Below are 21,390 nucleotides of genomic sequence, written 5' to 3' on the forward strand. Positions count from 1 at the left end.
TTTCAAGAAGGAATAAGTACAGAAGAAAAAGGAAATCTTGAAACTAAGTTTTTATAAACTGGCCGAGGAATATTCAAGTTGGGAGGAACTTGATTTTTTGTGTGCGGCAGTCAAAAGGAAATTTCATATTGTATTCCGAAAAAGGAATAGTGGAAATAATATGTTTCAAGAAGGAATAAGTACAGAAGAAAAAGGAAATCTTGAAACTAAGTTTTTATAAACTGGCCGAGGAATATTCAAGTTGGGAGGAACTTGATTTTTTGTGTGCGGCAGTTAAAAGGAAATTTCATATTGTATTCCGAAAAAGGAATAGTGGAAATAATATGTTTCAAGAAGGAATAAGTACAGAAGAAAAAGGAAATCTTGAAACTAAGTTTTTATAAACTGGCCGAGGAATATTCAAGTTGGGAGGAACTTGATTTTTTGTGTGCGGCAGTCAAAAGGAAATTTCATATTGTATTCCGAAAAAGGAATAGTGGAAATAATATGTTTCAAGAAGGAATAAGTAAAGAATAAAAGGGAAATCTTGAAACTAAGTTTTTATAAACTGGCCAAGATATATTCAAGTAGGAAGGAGCTTGATTTTGTTTTGTGTGAGGCAGTAAAAAGAGAATTTTAAAGGGATCCTAAAAAATGAAGTACAGAACCTTGTAACTTCTGGAAAGAGCCTTAACAGGAAAAGAAAAAGACTATGAACATTTTTTTTTGATTGTGAAAGAAAAAAGTGTTTAGTCATAAGAGTAAGTTTATATTTTTTTAATAAGGCCTTGGATCCATATAATCTGTAATTGTAGTTATGTATTTTTACTAGAAGTGTATATATATTGTTTTAAGTTTTATTAAATGTGTTTATTTTGTACTTGGTATTGAGTCAATGATTAGTTGGATTCTGAAAGAGTGAGCTAAAGTCATTGCACCAATTGGAGTGAACTCTTTGTGCAAATATAATAACATATAGGGACACTCGGAGTCAAAAATAAAAATAATTGTTAGTAAATGAAATATTATTTATAATACACATTATAAATAACAATGAGGCAGCCTATATAGGACAGGATAAATTCATTAAATAAATAACAATGGCACATATTATAGGATAAATTCATTAAATATTAACAATGGCGCAGTCGCCTACAGGATAAATAAATTCATTAAGTATTAACACTACCATACCAACTTTGTTGATTCTGTTGTCTATTTCCATATTTAATTTACCATCTTCAGTAAAAATCATGCCTAAGTAGCTGAAATGTTTCACTTGTTCCACAGGTTCTCCGTTCACAACACAGTTGACATTTTTCAATGATTCTACCTATTTTCAATGTCTCTGTCTTTTTATTGCTGACCTTCATACCATATCTATTACGCAGTTATTCAATTTAGTCAGGGAATCTTGCAGACCTGTAGCGGAGTTATTTAGAAGTATAACATCATCTGCATGAAGCAAAGAGCTGACATTAACAGTTCCAATCTGATATCATGTTTAATACCACTTGCCTTCATCATGTGATCTATATAGATAATGAATAACAGGGGGGGGGATAATATATTGTCTCACAGCAGATTTAACATTAAACCATCTTCCTTTACTTCCTTCAATTCTAACTGCTGACATATAACTCAAATAAAGACTAAGTATTGCTGATATAATGCCCCACTGACACCATATAACTGCAGCATATTGAATAGCTTCTCTCTTGGCACCTTGTCATATGCCTTTTCCAGATCGACAAAACTTAAATACAGATCTTTGTTATATTCCCATGATTTTTCAACTATGTGTCATAAAGTGAAGATCTGATCCTGACAGCCTCTATTTGGCCTGAATTCAGCTTGTTCTTCACCAAGCTTTTCTTTCACAATTCTTCTCAACCGTTTCTCAAGTATACTTGCATAAACCTTAACAGGAACTCAGTAGGGAAATACCTCTGTATTTCCTCTGTAATTCTCACATTCAGTTTTATTTCCCTTTTTATATATGGGTACTATGAGAGCTCTACTCCAATCATCGGGAATTTGTCCCTCTGTCCAGGCCATCTGAAGTATGCAGTGCAGCCATGTAAGACTTTTATACCATCATACTTCAGCATTTCTGGTCGAATATCATCTACTCCTGCTGCCTTTCCACATTTCAGGCCTTTGATGGCTTTTTCTACTTCAAGTATGGATATATATTTCTGACTTTTTTTTAGTCAGAAATGTATTTCTGATTTTGTTTAGCTAGTTTTACACGCTGTTTCACTTTCTTACATGTGTTTCTGTATTCTATAAGAGCTTCTTTTCCTTCACCTCCTCTTGAACTTCCTGTGTCCCCCATGGAGTTCTGATTTTTCTATACCTGCAGACAACCTCACCACATGCCTGTCTGGCTGAATCAGTCAGGGTTTTCTTCAAGGCTTGCCACTGAATCTCCAAGGTTTGGTTCCTGTTTTCAAACTCTTTCATTTTTTCCTTGAATAATCTCTGTGTATTTTAGTCTACAGTTCACATTTGAGAGCTGCTGAACTTTTATTCGCTTTAAAACTTTCTTACGTGTTGTTCTTTTCAATACGAAATTCAAATTTATCATGCTGAAGACTTAATAGTGGTCACTTTCAATTTCAAATCCTCTGTACACTCTGGTGTCCTGCACCAGGGAGAAAACATTACTATCAACAATAACATAGTCATCAAGACTTTTCTTATTCCTTGCCTCTACTCTCCATGTGAATTTGTGCATATTTTTATGTTGGAACATGGTGTTAGTAATAACCAGTCCATGTCCTTTGCTCTTTTCTCCAAATTTTCCGAAAATATTTTTGTATGTCTCACAATCATTTCCTACTCTGTGATTTAGATCCCCAACAAGGACCAACTTTTCCTTTTTCATTGTGTCAGTTGCTTTCTCTGAAGCCTCAATAAATTCATCCACTTCTACCTTAGTAGAACCTTCTGTGGGACCATGGGCACAATGAGTCTCATTGTCCAGTTCCCCATTCTGATATTTTCCCACATCACTCTACGTGAGATTGCCTGCCGTTCAAGATTAGCCTCGTATTTAGTGTTGAATACTATGGCTATTCCTTCTTTTCCTTGATTGTCATTGCCTGAATGTAACATTTTGTATTTATTGCTCAGAAAGATCTCACCCATTTTTGTCTCTTTTTTGTTTCAGTCACCCCTATTATGTCAATCTGGTATTTATCTAATTCCTCAGCTATCTCCATTTCTTTGCCATTCAGACTTCTTATGTTGATAGTACCGATCTTTAACTCTGGTGATGTTGAGTTGGGGTGTGTTTTCAAATTTGTTCCGGTAGCTGACTTTTCGTTGTTCGCCCTGGATTACCTGGCAAAAACAACGGGGGCCTTGTTTAACCAGGCGACGCACCAACCAGCATGAAATTTTGTCATGTTGTATCATCATTTTGTATTTTGGTTTAAGCCAATAAGAATACAATTTGGTCAGCTAAATCCCAAATTGCCAGCCCATCCTCATTTATTTAGCATCCAGGTAAATATCCAACGGGGCGCACCACGAGAAAGTGAGGATTGGACATTAGGTCAGAAGTCCTGGTCGGTTCTCCGCATTCCTTTAAAGGCTATGAGGAGGTCTCCTCTCAGTTATACAGCTTTATTCTAGGAAATGATAATTATAATGGAAATATCCTTTTTAACAGAACTGAATTCAAACAGAAATTTTAAAAATAAGCACCATTTGAACTGTGTTAAATCAAAATATACCATGTAAAAATAGAATTGCTTTTGTTTTCTGAACCGTGTTATTTCGAAATCGTGTTAAAAAAAAAAAAGCCATGTAAATAGAGAATTAGCTGTACTTTATAGAAGTATATGGCCTCAGCTATATTTGCTAAAGCAAAAAATAGTTCATTGTAGTGAATTTTTTTAAAGGAGGGGGGGACCCTACATACAATGCTTCTAAAACTGGTTTTCTTGGGAAGGGGGGAAATGTACAGAGAAAACCTACCACCCAATTTCTGCTCTGAAATCCTCTTATGCTGTGAGAAGGTAACATTTAAGAAAATATCAAAATTAAACTAAGAATGTCTTGGATTAATAGAGTTTAGATGTAGTTACCATTGTAAAACTGTTTCTAAGAAGAAGAGGAATGCAGTCACAAGTATATATCAAACTTAGTGATAAAAATTAGAAACCTGAAATGAGAAAAGACAGAGTATTTTGATTGAAATAATTCTTAATTACAGAGGTATAAAATTTTATAATCAGAATAGTTATTGTACAAGACTACAAAAAAAAAAAAAAAGAGTGGGTAGGACGATTTCTCTTATTGAATAAATATCCTGTCCAAATTTTATGCGAGAATACCTGAATATGCTTCTTCAAAAATAAATCGGAAGGATGGATTTAGGTCCAACAGGAGTTTTCAAGACCAAATTTCATATTATATTACTATTTATACTCTGTGTCCTATGTTATTAAAGAAAGTTTTATTTGATATTTTGTTTGCTTACTTGACATAATTTAGGTTTTTTGCATGAAAACACACTAGGTTACTATATTTTATGGAATGTCCAGTTTCATCAGTACTTCATTGATATTTTAACGATATTACAATAAACAGCTGCACAATTGCATTTACACTTAAGGCACTATTTTCATCATCATCAAATTCCTGCCATGTACCCTCAAGGGGTGTACAGGATATGACAGTACTACATGAAAAAATTACATCATTACTAACTTCCTATCTACAATTTTCCTCCAAATCAGTCTGTTACTTGTCAAGACTCCAACATTATCAGATCTTATATTTCTATCGTCTAAGGCACTTTGTACCGTATCAATCCACCTATATCTTGGTCTTCCTCTGGGTCGTTTTCCTGCCAACCTGGCAGAGAACACTTGTATTGCTAATCTTTCCTCTCCCATTCTATTTAAGTGACCATACCACCTGAGATTAGCTCTGCTAACGCATTCCTGGATGCTGACAATGTCAAGTTCTTTCCTAATAACCTCATTTTTAATATGATATTGCCATTGATGCCATCTGTTAATGCCTCTAATCTTTCTCAGGACTCTCATATCTGCGGTCTCTAGTCTTTGGTCAAGTGTTTTACTTCTGACCCAGCTCTCAGATCCATAAGTTAAAACTGGTTTGAATACTGTCTTGTATACAGCTAATTTAGTGTTCCGACTAATTTCTTTCTTATTCCATATGAATTTATTCAATTGACTTCCCACCATACCAGCTTTGCTGATTCTGTTGTCTATTTCTATATTTAATTTACCATCTTCAGTAAAAATCGTGCCTAAGTAGGTGAAATGTTTTACTTGTTTCACAGGTTCTCCATTCACAACACAGTTGACATTTTCAATGATTCTGCCTATTTTCATTGTCTTTGTCTTTTTATTGCTGACCTTCATACCATATCTATTACAACAGCTATTCAATTTAGTCAGAGAATCTTGCAGACTTGTAGCGGATTTATTTAGAAGTATAACATCATCCGCATAAAGCAAAGAGCTGACATTAACATCTCCAATTTTGATATCAGGTTTAATACCACTTTCCTTCATAATGTGATCCATATAGATAATGAATAACAGAGGGGATAATGTACATCCTTGTCTCACACCAGATTTAACATTAAACCATCTTCCTGTACTTCAATTCTAACTGCTGACTTACAACTCAAATAAAGACTAAGTATTGCTTGATATAATGCCCCATTGACACCATATAACTGCAGCGTATTGAATAGCTTCTCTCTTGGCACCTTGTCATATCCCTTTTCCAAATCAACAAAATTTAAATACAGATCTTTGTTATATTCCCATGCTTTCTCGACTATTTGTCGTAAAGTGAAGATCTGATCCTGACAGCCTCTATTTGGCCTGAATCCAGCTTGTTCTTCACCAAGCTTTTCTTCCACAATTCTTCTCAACTGTTTCTCGAGTATACTTGCATAGATCTTGCCAGGAACACTCAGTAGGGAAATACCTCTGTAATTCTCACATTCAGTTTTATTTCCCTTTTTATATATGGGTACTATGAGAGCTCTACTCCAGTCATCAGGAATTCGTCCCTCTGTCCAGGCTTTCTGAACTATGCAGTACAGCCACTGTAAGACTTTTATACCACCATACTTCAGCATTTCTGGTCGAATATCATCTACTCCTGCTGCCTTTCCACATTTCAAGTCTTTGATGGCTTTTTCTACTTCAAGTATGGATATGTATTCCTGACTGCATGCCTGGTCAGTGTTTTTTATCACTGTGCTGTCATCACTGCTTGTTTCATTTAGCAGTTTTTCAAAGTAATTACTCCATACTTCAAGGATATCTTTTTCTCCTGTTTTCATGTCACCTTTATCATCTCTAACTCCTTTTACAGCACTCTTTCCTCCATTCCTAAGCTTCTTCAACAACCTCCAGAATATTTTGCCACCTACTTGATATTTATTTTCTATATTCTTGTCAAAGTCCTCCCATGACTTTTGTTTAGCTAGTTTTACACAGTGTTTAGCATTCTTGCATTTGTCTCTATATTCTCTAAGAGCACAAGCTGACTTATTTGACAGGAACTTTTGATATGCTTTCTTCTTTTCCTTCACTGCCTCTTTAACTTCCTGTGTCCACCAGGGAGTTCTGATTTTTTTTATCCTTACAGACAACCTCACCACATGCCTCTCTGGCAGAATCAATCAATGTTTTCTTCAGAGTTTGCCACTGAATCTCCAAGGTTTGATTCCTGTTCTCAAACTCTTTCATTTTCTTTTCAATAATCTTTCTGTATTTTAGTCTACAGTTCACATCTGAGAGCTGCTCAACTTTTATCCGCTTTAAAACTTTCTTACATGTTATTCTTTTCAATATGAAATTCAATTTTATCCTGCTCAAGACTAAATAGTGATCACTTCCAATTTCAAATCCTCTGTACACTCTGGTGTCCTGCACCATGGAGAAAACACCACTATCAACAATAACATAGTCAATGAGACTTTTCTTATTCCTAGCCTCTTCTCTCCATGGGAATTTGTGCACATTTTTATGTTGGAACATGGTGTTAGTAATAACCAGTCCATGTCCTGAGCAGAAATCCAACAGATATTTGCCATTATTATTAGCTTTGCTCTTTTCTCCAAATTTTCCCAAAATATTTTTATATGTCTCACAATTATTTCCTACTCTGCTATTTAGATTCCCAACAAGGACCAACTTTTCCTTTTTCATTCTGTCAGTTGCTTTTTCTAAAGCGTCAAAAAATTCCTCCACTTCTACCTTAGTAGAACCTTCTGTGGGACCATAGGCACAAATAAGTCTCATTGTCCAGTTCCCCATTCTCATATTTGCCCACATTACTCTACTTCAGACTGACTGCCATTCAAGAAGATTAGCCTCGTATTTTGTGTTGAATACTATGTCTACTCCTTCTTTTCCTTGATTGTCATTGCCTGAATATAACATTTTGTATTTATTGCTCAGAAAGATCTCACCAGTTTTGGTCTTTTTTGTTTCAGTCACCGCTATTATGTCGATCTGGTACTTATCTAATTCCTCAGCTAGCTCCATTTCTTTGTCATTCAGGCTTACGTTGATTCTATAGTTCGCCCACCGATTTGAGGTCCCTCGAAACTACTGCGCATGTCAGAAAAAGGAGAATCCATTCCGATAATAGGGTAATCAGTCTGTCTTCTGGGATGTAATAATAAACAAACTGAGTTTGTTTATTATTACAGGTCGGAAAATTTAGCTTTTCTTTTACGAACATTGCTGTTTTTAAAGTGTAACTATTTTGCTTGTATAACAGTTGGAAAAATGTACGTAGAGTGTTAATAGGTGCAAATACTCCGTTCTACATAAAATAATGTCACTTCGCTCCATGATAAGTTTCCTTTTATTCTGGGACTTTTTAAAACAAAATCCGATTTCATGAAGTATTTTCCTTAAAGTTTCTCTTTTCCAAGGAAAATTAATTTTTTCTTTAAGCACAGGAATCAATTTCGGAACAGTTGGCACTCTTTTCTCGAATACGTAAAATTCGTGAATAGCTCTTCTTATAACGTCTACATCAAAATCATTCAAAGCTACGGTTTCGATGGTTTTCTTTACTCTGGCGCTTTTTTTATTTTTAGGAGATTTAAATTTTGGCTTACCTTCACCTTTTGATTCCCTACGAATTCTTTTAACATTCGACCCCGATACGCCCGCAATTGCACTTGCACGTTTTATGACTTAAGAAAGGGGAACAAGAAGACGGCCCTCTGACGATTCTTTTTCGCAGAATGTCGGCACATTATTCAATATTCTTTTGCAAGAGCTACTGAAACGTGTAACAATAGAACTTGTTGACTGTACTGGATCCATCATACAAATTAATAACAAAAAAATAATGCAAAAAGAGAACAACAAAAATCAAGCTAGTACTAGTACAGCGACAGACAAGAAAGCACGTGATTTCGCATGTTGGCGACCAATTCGTACATCCTTCATTTCTTTTTCCCCTTCAGCATGAATCGACTATTCTTGGCACAAAGCCAAGAAGGGACCTAGAAGTGGTGGGCGAACTATACCGATCTTTAACTCTGGTGATGTTGAGTTGGGGTTTGTTTTCAGATTTGTTCCAGTAGCTAACTTTTTGCTGTTCGCCCTGGTTCCCTGGCGAAAACAACGGGGGCCTTGTTTAACCGGGCGACGCCCCAGCCAGCATGAAATTTTGTCATGCTGTACCATCATTTTTTATTTTGGTTTAACCAATAAGAATACAATTTGGTCGGCTAAATCCCAAATTGCCAGCCCATCCTCGTTCGTTCAGTATCAAAGTAGATACCCAACAGGGTGCACCATGAGAAGGTGGGGATTGGACATTAGGTCAGAAGCCCTGGTCAGTTCTCCGCATTCCTTTAAAGGCTATGTGGAGGTCTCCTCTCAGTTATACAGCTTTGACCCTTAAGCACCCCTTTTTACACTATTTTCTACAAATATTGATGCCCAGTTTACAACTTTAGTGCCATAGTTGAGCATTGTTCTGTTGATTTTCATCATTATTGATTAAATTAAAAATGTTCCTTATACACTCTGCAAAGTACTTCTGAAGTCTCTCCGATTTAAATTTCAATCTATGGATGAATATTCTTCTTCCAGCCATATCTAGTCCTTGAAGGACCAGTACTCTTTGTATTTTAGGGAGTTTGTATCACAAGACTTGATTTCTCATATTGCAGGAAAGTAGTATGATTTACATTTCTTATAGAAATGAAGGAGATTATAAATCCATATTTATTTCATAGCCAAATAATTAAATTTAACACTAAAAAAAGTTCCAAAGTTAGATTTCATGGTCTTTGATGAGAACTAGCAATTTTAATAAACCTAACATTAGGCCAATGAAACTCCAGCTTTTTGTTCATTAAACTCAAGAATATTAACCACAAAAGCCACAATATTTCAGACAATATATTGTGTTAGAGACTACAAGATAGCAGCACTTACCTGCCTCTCCTCACCAGAGCCATTTAAAATTAGTGATAGTCTTGGGCCAGCTATCTCTGATTGGCTAGAAGTGGAGATTAATGTGCCCCTCAATCTCTAAAAAGTTAGTTGTTGAAAGTTTTTTCACTTGGTTATAAATGAAATTTAAAGATGCCAAGAAATTATATTATTGTTTAATCCTTTATCAAAGTATAAGCAAACAAAGTTTCATGTGAAGTATATTCACGATTAGGCTTTTCACTACTTGTATTATGTAATGATTTGTATATGTAGAGATACCAAGTAATGATTTCCTGCATTACTTGGTATCTCTTCTGGGTCTGGCTCTCACTGATAAGACCTCAATAAAGGTTGAAACTTGTCTGGGTAGTGGCTCTTCCCATAATGCGCAGCATTATACATGCCGAAAAGGATGTGTGCTTTGCATTATGGAATACTAAGGCAAATAATATTATATAGTACCACTGCAGTTTTTATCATTATAGCATCTTTCTTGTTGTCTGAAGAAATAGCCAGTCCCACGTCTTCCTCAACCCACTAGAAAATCTACTTCTACAGAACAGAAACCTAGTTTTAAAAACATGCATTGTATTATCAGATGCATTGACTTCATTGCATCTTTCTCAGCATTATGTATAAATAATCCACTCTAAGTTACAGAACACTGCTCACTTTGTAACTAGGTCTTCCTGTTTTGGGTTAGTGTGCCTTAAATTCCTTGATTCTTTTCAAAATATAGAAGTTCAGCTAATTGATAATCTCTTTCTTATGCTGATTCATTCCACACTATTGCAGAGCCATATGGCTTTTGTGTTGGAATACTTTCATGGATGCTATTTAATTGGTCTGGTTGGCCAAGTACATGGCATATACCTGCTATGCAACTAGCAGGCTGCACATTTGAATCCTGTTGTGGGTATGGATGTTTGTTAGTGTCTTTAGATGGATTTCATCATCTGATGTGAGACTGCTATACTGCTTTTTGGAGGCCCATAGTGGCTTCAGAAAGTTTCATAGTGCTAGATCAGGCTTACATATAACAAGATGTTATGGACATTTATGATGGAGAGAGATGCACATGATTAGCCAAATTAGAAGCATGGAGAGGCATTCGTCAGCATTAGACTGAAGAAAGCTGATGATATTTCTTCTTCTTTCTAGCATTTTTATCCTGCAGGTACAGGGTCTGCTATTACATACTGCAACTTTAAGCAACCCCAACTGGCCTGGCGTTGGGAAAAGAATGTATTTTATGTCTGTAGATGCGTATGTGTTCACAGGGCTGGTTTGCCTGTTCTGAGGGATGAAAAACCTGAGTTTCCAGGTGAAAAAAATATCCTACTTTGTATGAGACCGGCTAACTCACCTTTAGTCAAAAAAGACCAGATAAAGGTTCCTCTCACATCTTGGATGAGAATTGAACCCATGTCTTTCTGACAATGGGCTTTTTCTATACCAAGTGAGTTATGGAGGCTCTTTGTTGATATTATGTGTGTGTGTGTGTGTGTGTGTGTGTGTGTGTGTGTGTGTGTGTGTGTGTGTGTTAAAAAAAAAAACCTTAGTCCAGCCATTGTTCTGATGTATTATAGGATTACAGCCTTTCATGAGTGAGTCACATAACAATAGAGCAAACTACCATAATCTCTCCACTTTTTTCATGATATTGACCAGAGTGACTAACTCTACCTTGAAATGTGCATTACTTTGAAATGTCATAGCAAACCAGTATTTCTCTTCTTTCTTTTACTTTCTGTTTTTTGGCATATTCTTCCTGCAGTTTACTCCATAGATTGCAATCCATGGGGGAGGGGGGGCAGAACTGGGATTACAAGTTGTTAATGCAAATGTTATCTATATATAAATGTTTCAATATTTTGATATAATCTGCATTTTAATTATATATATTTGTTCTGTCAGCTGCAGCTGGACGAGCTGAAATGTTTCAACCACCTCCACTGGCATATAAGAAGTTTAGTTTTCAGGAATCTGATAAGATTGTAGATTGTGAAGCTACTGGTATGTAAGTTAATATATTTCCTTTAAAATGAAGTTGATTTAATCATTGTTTTAAAGTGAAAATTTTAAAATTAGATAACTGCATACTGAATGCAGTTTACAAAGGTGTTCAAAGCTGAATGTCCTTTTGATGTACTTTTCACATTCAAATATATTTTTCACCATTTCATATAATTTACTTTCTTTACTTTCTACAGATTTCTTGATAATAATTACATTGACAATTTTATGCTCATTTCAAATCTTTTTTGCATAATTAAAATGTTTTGTCAGCAAAAAAAAGTTACCATATGAAAAGTTAAAGGTAAGATAAGTAAATTTTAAACACACACATATACTGCATAGATAAAAAATGTTTATAGTTTTAAAATTTAAAAGTGTCAAAAGTAATTAATAATTTAAGATGTTATATGACCTGCAATATGTTATCTAGGCATTGCACCACTTACAAGACAAAAACTGAAGATTCCATATATTTGCATTTTATCAAGATTTCCACTGACAAGAGAAAAAAATGAATTTGATACAGTGCTATCAAAATGCTAAAACTCTTCATGAGATAATTCAGTCATGAGAACGAAGTTACATTTGCTGTTTACATTTCAGTTGGAAAGACTTGGTATGGTTGGGAGCCAGTTGAATAAATTTATATGGAATAAGAGAGAAATTAGCCATAACACGAAACTAGCAGTATACAAGGCAGAGTTCGAATCAGTTTTAAGAAATGGATCTGAGAGTTGGAACTGAAAGTTTCATATATGTAGAAATAAAGCACTTAATCAAAGACTAGAGACTACAGATGTGAAAGTTCTGTGAACAATTATTAGATTCAATAATAAAATTAGATCAATATATATTGCCCAAAGAATTTAATAACACATTTAGCTGGCTAGTTTCGCCAACTTGACTGTTGGCTTCGTCTAGGCATACAAGTTGGCGAAACTAGTCGACTAAATGTGTTATTAAATTCTTCAGCCAATATATCCCAGTCTAATTTTATTATTGAAGTCGGTGGTCAAAAAAATAGAATTATCAACAATTATTAGAGTGAATGTATGGCATCATTGGCAGACTTATATTAAAAACGAAGCTATTAAAAAAAAGGAACTTGACATTGTTAGTATTTGAGAATGTGTGAGCATTGCTAATCTAAGGTTGTATGGCCACTTAAATAGAAAGAATGAAGAAAGGTTAGCAGAACAGTGATGGCAGGAAAGAGACCCAGAAGAAGACTGAGGATTAGGTGGATTGATTCATGATTCAGTCTTAGTTGCCTTAGAAGAACGAAATGTTAAATATGAAAGTATTGGTGTTGTGACAAGTAATAGACCAATTTGTAATTTGGAGGAAAATTGTTGATAGGAGATTAATAATAAGTATACTTAATCATGTATGGTGTCATAGTAGCATGGACGTCCCTTGAGGAAACGTATCAGGAAATTTACGATAATGATAATTAGGACTATTTGGTTGGAATGAGCTATCTGATATCATATCAGGGTAGTAGAGTTTTTACCTCCCAAAACAGAACAAAAACTATAGAAATATGCAATTAACACATTACGTACTGGCCTTGTAGCTTTAGTTAATCAGCATAAGCCAAAAATTACTAAGGCAATTTATGCCAAAGATTATATAATTTTTTTATAGCCTTAGAATTACTTTATTTTGAAACTTTTAGAAAATAAGAAAACAGGAAGATACAGTGCATGCATTGAACAGTACAAGCAAAATTCAACGTTTCATATTGAATTTTACAAGAAAACTGATAGCTGCAGGAATGATAATTTTAAAGAAAATATAAATACTACAAATAAAATACACTTTAATTTTTGGGCAAAACCTATGGGACAACCCTAAAAGGCATAATAATAAGGCAAAGCGGATTGAACAAATTACGACCAAATGGACCAAGTGAAAATAACAACTGAAATAGTACAAAAGCAAGCTAAAAGGATAAAAAAAAAAAATTGGTCAACACCCGGAATGGAAGAATTACAGGGCTACTGGCTGAAATATCAGGCTTACACGAAAGACTTGCTAACCAATTTAACGATGCTTTAGAAGGACAGAGCAAACAAGAGTGGCTCACAGAAAGAAAAACGTTTTAATCATAAAGGAAAAAGGTCCAAAGCTAGAGAACTTCTGACCAATAACCTGCCTGCCAACAACTTTTAAGCTACTCACAGGCTAACAAAAGCTATATGACAAATACTAACTGACAAAATATACAGCTATCTTAAAGCAAATTCTTTTTTTTCCAATTGAACAAAAAGGTAACAGCAAAAACTAGAAAAGTACAAAGGACCAATTGCTGATTGATAAAATGATTTTGAAAATTGCAAACGTAGAAAAACCAGCCTTCATATCGCCTGGATAGATTATAAAAAAGCGTTTGATTCAGTGCCTCATAGTTGGATTTTAAAATGCACAGAACTATTCGGTATTAGCGAAAATGTATAATAAAATAATATTGATTCTGAATAGAGAAGAAATTGGGAAGGTAAACATAAAAAGGGGTATTTTTCAAGGAGACTCATTATCTCCTTTATTGTTTATCTTGTCATTGATCCTGTTAACTAGAATTTTAAATAAAACTACTCGTGGCTACCAAACTGTGTTTAAAAAAAAACAACAAAGAGTGCAAAGATATCTCACCTTTTACACATGGACGATCTGAAACTATAACAAAATCAGAGAATGAACTTGGATCATTGCTTAATACTGTGCACATATTCAGTCAAGATATATCAGTGATTTGGGCTTAGATAAATGTGTAATTGTTAGAATAACAAGAAGGAAGTTTGTAGGCCTGAATGAAATCGAATTGCTCAATGGCGAAAAAATCAAGCCAATAAAATTCTAAGATAGCTACAAATATTTGGGAATTTTAGAAGCATCAGAAATTCTGCACAATAAAATCAGAGAAAAAACTAGAGGAGAATACATAAGGCAGCTAAGAAAACTCTAAGTCAGTGCTTAACGTTGGAAATTTGATAAAGCAATTAACATCTGGGCCATACCTGTTCCAAGATATTCAGCAGGCATTGTTGAATGGACCCAGCTAGAGTTGGAGAATTTAGACTATAAAACTCAAAAATGAATGAAGTGCACCATGCCCTCAATCTTCGCTGTGAAATTGATTGGCTCTACCTATTGCACCAAGTAAAGCAAGTTGTTGAAGAAGAATGAAATCTGAATGATTATATGCAGCAAACAGAAGAATTTCTGAATGAGGTAAGGAAAGAGGGTTCATTTAAACCTATGGAGACAACACACCGAGAAGCATAGGGCTAACCACCTTATCCTCGAGTTACGGTTGCGAAGTCCAAGAATACTTGGAAATGTCATGGGTGCTTAAGTGCCTGTTAGGACCACTGACAGGATATATATATGTATAAAATGATTTCACACACAAAGTAGCTTAGTCATGAAGTTTGCTTACACTTGGATAAAGGATTATTATTACTACGTGACACTTTCAGGGAGTCCCAGACTCATTGAGGGAGGACACTTACTCTACAACTCTCCGTCTCCACCACCCAATCCAAGATTAAAGAAGAGTATAATTTCTTGGCAAGTTAAATTTAATTTATAACCAAGTGAAAAAGCTTTCTAATTATAATATCATAATTATGATATTATAATATAAATATAATATCATAATTGGGAATTTACAGAAGATTGATACAATATTTACCATAATGGGGATAACCATGGGTCTGATATCTTCTTCATCATCATCAACCTTTTGGTTCTGTCCATTGCTGGATGAAGGTCTCCCCCATGATTTTCCAGGCCACTCGGTTTTCTGCCTCTCCCATCCATCTCATTCCTGCAACTTGTTCCAATTCATCCCTCCAGCTTCTTCTCAGTCTTGCTCCATCCATTGGTCTCCACTCTGTTGTTTTTATAGTCCATCCATTTTCCATCATTGCATCTAGCAATATGGCTAACCCATCTCCACTTAACCTGTTTAATGTATTTTATGATATCCATCACACCTGTTCGAAATCTTATCCAGGTATTTGTCTTCCTGTCTCTTAATGTTATTTTTAGCATACTTCTCTCCATTCAATGTTGTTTTGTTCTCAGGTTTTTGTTTAGGGCTTCTGTTCAAGTCCTTGTTTTTTTTCTATATGTTAGGACAGGAAGTAAGCACTGGTCGAAAGCTTTCCTTTTTAGACTCATAGGAATGTCACTTCTGAATATGTCTCTCATTTTCGCATACGCCATCTATCCAAGGTGAATTCTTCGTTCATTCTCTTTTATTTGGCAGGCTCAAAAGATATCAGCTGGCCCAAATATACATACGAGGTAACTTGTTCTATTTGTTTATATTGTAATAAACCAAAGAACTGTCAAAGTTTTTTGGTTTATGTGTTTATTTATTCATCATTACTTCTGTTTTTTCTTTATTTATTTTTAATCCAATTACTCTGGAGGCTTCATTTAGCTGATTTAGCCTTTCTTCCAGATCTTCAAGATTATCTGCTATTAGGACAACATCATCTTCAAATTTCAGATGATGCAGCCTTTCTCCATTTATGTTGAAAGTTTATCAAACCTAGTGATAAATAAACTTTCAACATCTTTCTCTAAATCCAGAGTAATTTAAAAAAAAAAGGTGATAAACCTTTTGGCAACTCCTATAGGTAAAGATGACTTGCTACTGGTTCTGCCTGGTATCTCCAGCTCTGGGCCTGGCTCCCACTGAAGAGACCTCAATAAAGGTCGAAACTAGTCTGGGTGGATGGCCAATCCCTTAATGCATAACAATATACATATCCACATAGGAAATGTGTTTTGCATTATGGGAGATACTGGGTTAGGAGTGTTGGTAGCTTGCTCCACCTTTGCCACGAGTTGCCTTGGTGTTGCACTACTTACTGGGATAAGATAGTGCAACACTTTATTTAGTCCTGAAGATATTTTCAGGCGCAAACTTTGTTTGCTCTCACTGGGATAAAGGATTAAACTAAATTCATTATAGTCAAACCTAGTGATAAATAAACTTTCAACATCTTTCTCTAAATCCAGAGTAATTTAAAAAAAAAAAGGTGATAAACCTTTTGGCAACTCCTATAGGTAAAGATGACTTGCTACTGGTTCTGCCTGGTATCTCCAGCTCTGGGCCTGGCTCCCACTGAAGAGACCTCAATAAAGGTCGAAACTAGTCTGGGTAGATGGCCAATCCCTTAATGCATAACAATATACATATCCACATAGGAAATGTGTTTTGCATTATGGGAGATACTGGGTTAGGAGTGTTGGTAGCTTGCTCCACCTTTGCCACGAGTTGCCTTGGTGTTGCACTACTTACTGGGATAAGATAGTGCAACACTTTATTTAGTCCTGAAGATATTTTCAGGCGCAAACTTTGTTTGCTCTCACTGGGATAAAGGATTAAACTAAATTCATTATATTTCTCCATTTATGTTTATTCCTTTTGTTTCCCAATCAAGGCTTCTAAAGATTTCCTCTAATACAGCTGTAAATAATTTGGAAGATATAGTATCGCCTTGCTGGATGCCTTTTTATATTGGAAACTTTTCACTGTTTTTATATAATTTAATTACAGAAGCTGTATTATTGTAAATATGTTTTAGTATTTCAATATATGGTTTCTCAGTTCCCTGAGTTTCAAGAGCTTTTAGAATTGCAGATGTTTTAACTGAATCAAATGTTTTTTTGTAATCTGTGTAGGCCAGACATAAGGGATTGTTGTATTCAATTGATTTTTCAATAAGTTGTCTTAATATGTGAATATGGTCCAAAATATTGTAATTCTTCCTAAATCCATCTTGTTCACAGGGTTGCATTCCTGCAAATTTAGACTTTATTGTATTGTTTAAAATTTTTGTGAAGACTTTATATATGGTGGGGAGTAGGCTTATAGGTCTGTAGTTTTTAATTTCTTCCTTATTGAACCTTTTTCAAATTATTATCAGGAGTGAATTGTTAAAATTTTTTGGAACAGTTCACTCCCATTCAATTGTTCCCATTTGGTCAGTTCTTTGATGACAGGACTTCCTCCCAGTTTTAAGAAATCTAAGATAATTCCATTCTTCGTTTCCCGCAACGCCATTTCCACCTTGCCTTGTAAGATCTCAGAGGCATCGTATTCTTCCTCACTCAAGTTATCCATAGTTGATTCATGGAAGTTTCTTTCCTTGTCTTTATAAAGTTGAGTATAAAATTCCAGAATTCTTTTGATTATTGCTTTTCTATTTTTTTTTATAAGTTCACCATTTTTCCTCTTACAGTGGCTATTTCCTTTGTTCCAACTGATAATGATCGTCTTAGGATCTTCATATTGCTATTTTTTTTCTATTGTTTCTTTAAGTATAGGTTTACAAATTACTGAATATTCTATTTTATTGGTCGCATTCAAATCTCTTTTGATATCTCTTCTTTTCTTCATCAGATCTAATATCTGATATCATGGCTTGATATCAGATCTGTTTAAATTCGAGCTATGTAGAAAGGGCTCACAGTTGTTGTATGACCATTCTACAAGAAATATCTACTTTAGTGTAATTGATTCCCCTCCCCCCTTACAAAGTGACCAGCCATAGGAGCAAGGGATCTTATATCTAGTATTGAGTAGTCTTTCTTAGTTGAGCATGCTATTGCAACCAAACATAGAAAAAAATGTTTTGCACAAAAGTAGATTCCTTGTAGAAAGGCTATACAAAGAGTAATTGTGAGGCCTTTCTACATTGTCCAAATTTAAACATATCTGATGCCTTCACCTATCCTCTTTGTGGAAAATATTTCTAATACTTTACACAAAGGGTAATATTATATGTATGACTATATATATATGTGTGTGTGTATATATACTAGGCCCCCCCCCCCGGGCGCCAAATCCCCCGAGTTCTGGACTGGTAGGCCGGTTCTCCTTGAATTGTGAATTTTGAATTTTGAAGACTCGGAAGGGGGTCTGCCCCCCTTCCAGCCTACAAGTTGCAGACTGGTAGGCCAGTTCTCCTTGAATTCTGTTGACTCGAATTTTGAAGACTCGACACTCAGGTTAGCCCCTGAGTTTCAAAACGTTTCAATAATTTGACAAAAAATGTGACACAAAAATGTTACAAAAAAGCTTATCATTTTATATTATAGAGTAGATATATTATGATTTTATTTATTTATTATTATTTTTTTTAATTAAAAATTTGTTGACTGCTTGCTGTTCTTGCTTATGCTGTAGTACTTTTTTAAAAAACTTCTGTTATTTGCTTGTTAATCATGTTCCATTGTCAATGTTCTGAAGATGCCTTAGATACTAAGACAAAAATTTTACTTTCTGACTTTAATTTCTGTGAACATATGTAAACTGTTATGTTTATATATGTTAAAGAAATTGAAGTATGACAAGAAATTGGCTTTGCAGGCCAAAAGCAACTCAAATGAATTATGTTGTTATGCTCAACTTTCAGAGGTGAAGTATAAACTCAAATATACAAGTATTATTAGTGAAAAAGTGAATAAGTTAACTTTCATTGTTTGCACTTGTGAAATCTGAAGGAAACATTGAGTTTGCTAGGTTAGTACACCGAGTGGCCACTATTCATTAGGAATAGCATTTAATAATGAGTGGGACCCTTTTTGCCTTAATAATGGCTTGTATTCTCTGTGGCATTGATTCAGCTACGTGTGTAAAATATTCCTTTGGGATGTTTGTCCATGCTTTCACAATGGCATTGCCCAGTTGTTGCAGATTGGATGGTGTTGTGTTGTAAACCGCTCATTTCACCTCATCCCAGAGATGATCTATTGGGTTGAGGTCTGGGGACTGAACTGACCACTGAAGTAAAGGAAACTAGCTGTCATTCCTTGAACCACTTTGTGCTACATGCTTTGTGGCATGGCACATTGTCTTGCTGGAAGTACCCATTTGACAATAGGTCAGCTCCAGCCATAAATGGATTGAGATGATGAGTGACACTGTTATGATAGACTGTGGCAATCAATCAGGAAGTGTTCAACTGGTATCAGGGAACTTAATGTGTGCCAAAAAAAATTTCACACACCATTACACCCCTGCCACCAGCATGATCTGTTGCTACTTGTCAGGAAGGGTCCATGGTCTCGTGTTGTTGCCATATTCTGGATCTGTCATCAGTGTGATATAGTACAAACTGGGACAGGTTAGACCGGGCAACATTTTTCCAGTCATAGCTATTCAGGATTAGTGATCATGTGTTCAATGAAGCCTCATCTTTCTGTTTTTGGCTGACAGCATTGGGAGCTGGGATGGTCGTCTGCTCCCATATCCCATCCATGATAGCATGCAATTAATTGTGCACTCCAAGATGATGTTCTGACCACCACCACTGTTGTACTGAGCTGTAATTTGATTGGTTACAGATGTCCTGTCACCTTTAACAAGCCTTGCCATTCTTCTCTGACCTTGTGCATCAATAAGCTGTTTCCATCTATAGGACTGCTATTGACTTGAAGTTGTCTGGTTATTAATACCACTCCTGATACACCTTAAATACTGTTGTGTGTGAAAAGCTCAGAGAGTAGATGTTTGTGAGATACTGGCACCAGTAATCATAACATGCTCAAATTCACTTATGCCGTACCTTTTATCCATTCTGGTGCAGCAAACACAAAAAAAAACAGAGCTGTTGGAATGATTTATATAACAAACTGCAGCCACATGACTCAAATGGATCTGAAATGGGGAAAATGGGGAAGTATTGCTAATAAAGTGACCACTCAGTGTGGAAAGCTATCTGCAAGAATTAAAAAAAAAAAATCTGAACATTGTGTTGGACTCATGAAGTTCAAGAGAAAGTTCTGAAAAAAAGAAATAAATTTTATTGAAAATTCCTGGTATGTAAGTCATCATGTACCCTCAGAGCATACAGAAGAAAATGTATAATAGCTGAGTTATGCAATAAATTTACTAGACAAGAAGTCATAGATATACTTTGGAAAAAGTACAGAAGATATATATTAATGAAGGTAGAAAAGCTTAGAAATTGAAGAAAGAGAAATATAAAAGGAATTAGAGATGGTAAAAGGTGATACAAAATATCTTTATCTTTGATTTTTTTGTCTGCAGTAGTTGCTTTCAGAAATTATTAAATTACATAAGCAGTGACAGCAAAGTGTTAAAAAAATATTTCAGAATGAATATTTTGCTTATGATTACATTTTAGTATTGCAAGTAGAATAGTTCTCAGAGATCTGAATGAAAAGTTAGCTGATGTAGATGTTATTCAATAATTCAAATATGGAGATACAGAAGGTCACAGTGGCTAGTCAAATTAAAAAATGAATGAAAAGTGGAGCTATCCTAATATCCAACTATAAGAAGGAAATAAAAATTTAATTTGCAAATTGCAGATAAATTTCCCTACTTAGTGTCCCAGCTAAGATTTATGATAGCATATTTGAGAAGAGAGTAAGAAAAAGTGTAGAAGAGAAGGTTAGAGGAAGAACAAGCCGAGATCAGGTGCAGTTGGAATCAGATTTTATTTTAAAGACTGAAAGTGAAGAAATCATGTGAAAAACATAAGTTGTCAAGAGAAAGGATCTTCAAAATGCTACAATTATATAGTGTAAATGGAGCATTGTACCAAGTAATTATAGTCTAGCCTTAAGTTGCAAGTTCTCTTTGGAACTGAAAAGATGTACAGGAAGACAGTTGGATTTAAATCAGGTGTATGAGAAGACAGTTGCATTAAACCCAATATCAAAATCAGAGATATTGATATAAGTTATTTACTTTATGCAGACAATGTTGTAGTCCTAAATTCAATATATTCACATTTCAGTAGTAGTTTCATTTCTAGCAATTTGATTCGGTGCTGACTAAAAAAGTGAGAAAAGCAATAAAAAGTTAAAAGAAAAATAAAGCACTGATTCCAAATTTAGTTATTTTAATATATAATTATGGTATCTT

At 34.9% G+C, this 21,390-nt stretch overlaps 1 protein-coding gene across 2 annotated transcripts in view; it reads left to right on the forward strand.

Annotated features, from left to right (window-relative positions):
- The window catches only part of Rab3-GAP (Rab3 GTPase activating protein), a 732,105-nt gene that overhangs the window by 160,312 nt on the left and 550,403 nt on the right, over positions 1-21,390 (forward strand). For both annotated transcript variants that reach the window (XM_090399255.1, XM_090399256.1), the window contains one exon: positions 11,370-11,468. In XM_090399255.1, the coding sequence (XP_090255381.1) occupies positions 11,370-11,468 (99 nt within the window). The remainder of the gene's footprint in view (positions 1-11,369; positions 11,469-21,390) is intronic.

Source organism: Typopeltis vanoorti, chromosome 10, assembly GCF_054136105.1.
Source record: "Typopeltis vanoorti isolate ZY-2024b chromosome 10, IOZ_Tvanoo_1.0, whole genome shotgun sequence".
Lineage (NCBI taxonomy): Eukaryota > Metazoa > Arthropoda > Arachnida > Uropygi > Thelyphonidae > Typopeltis > Typopeltis vanoorti.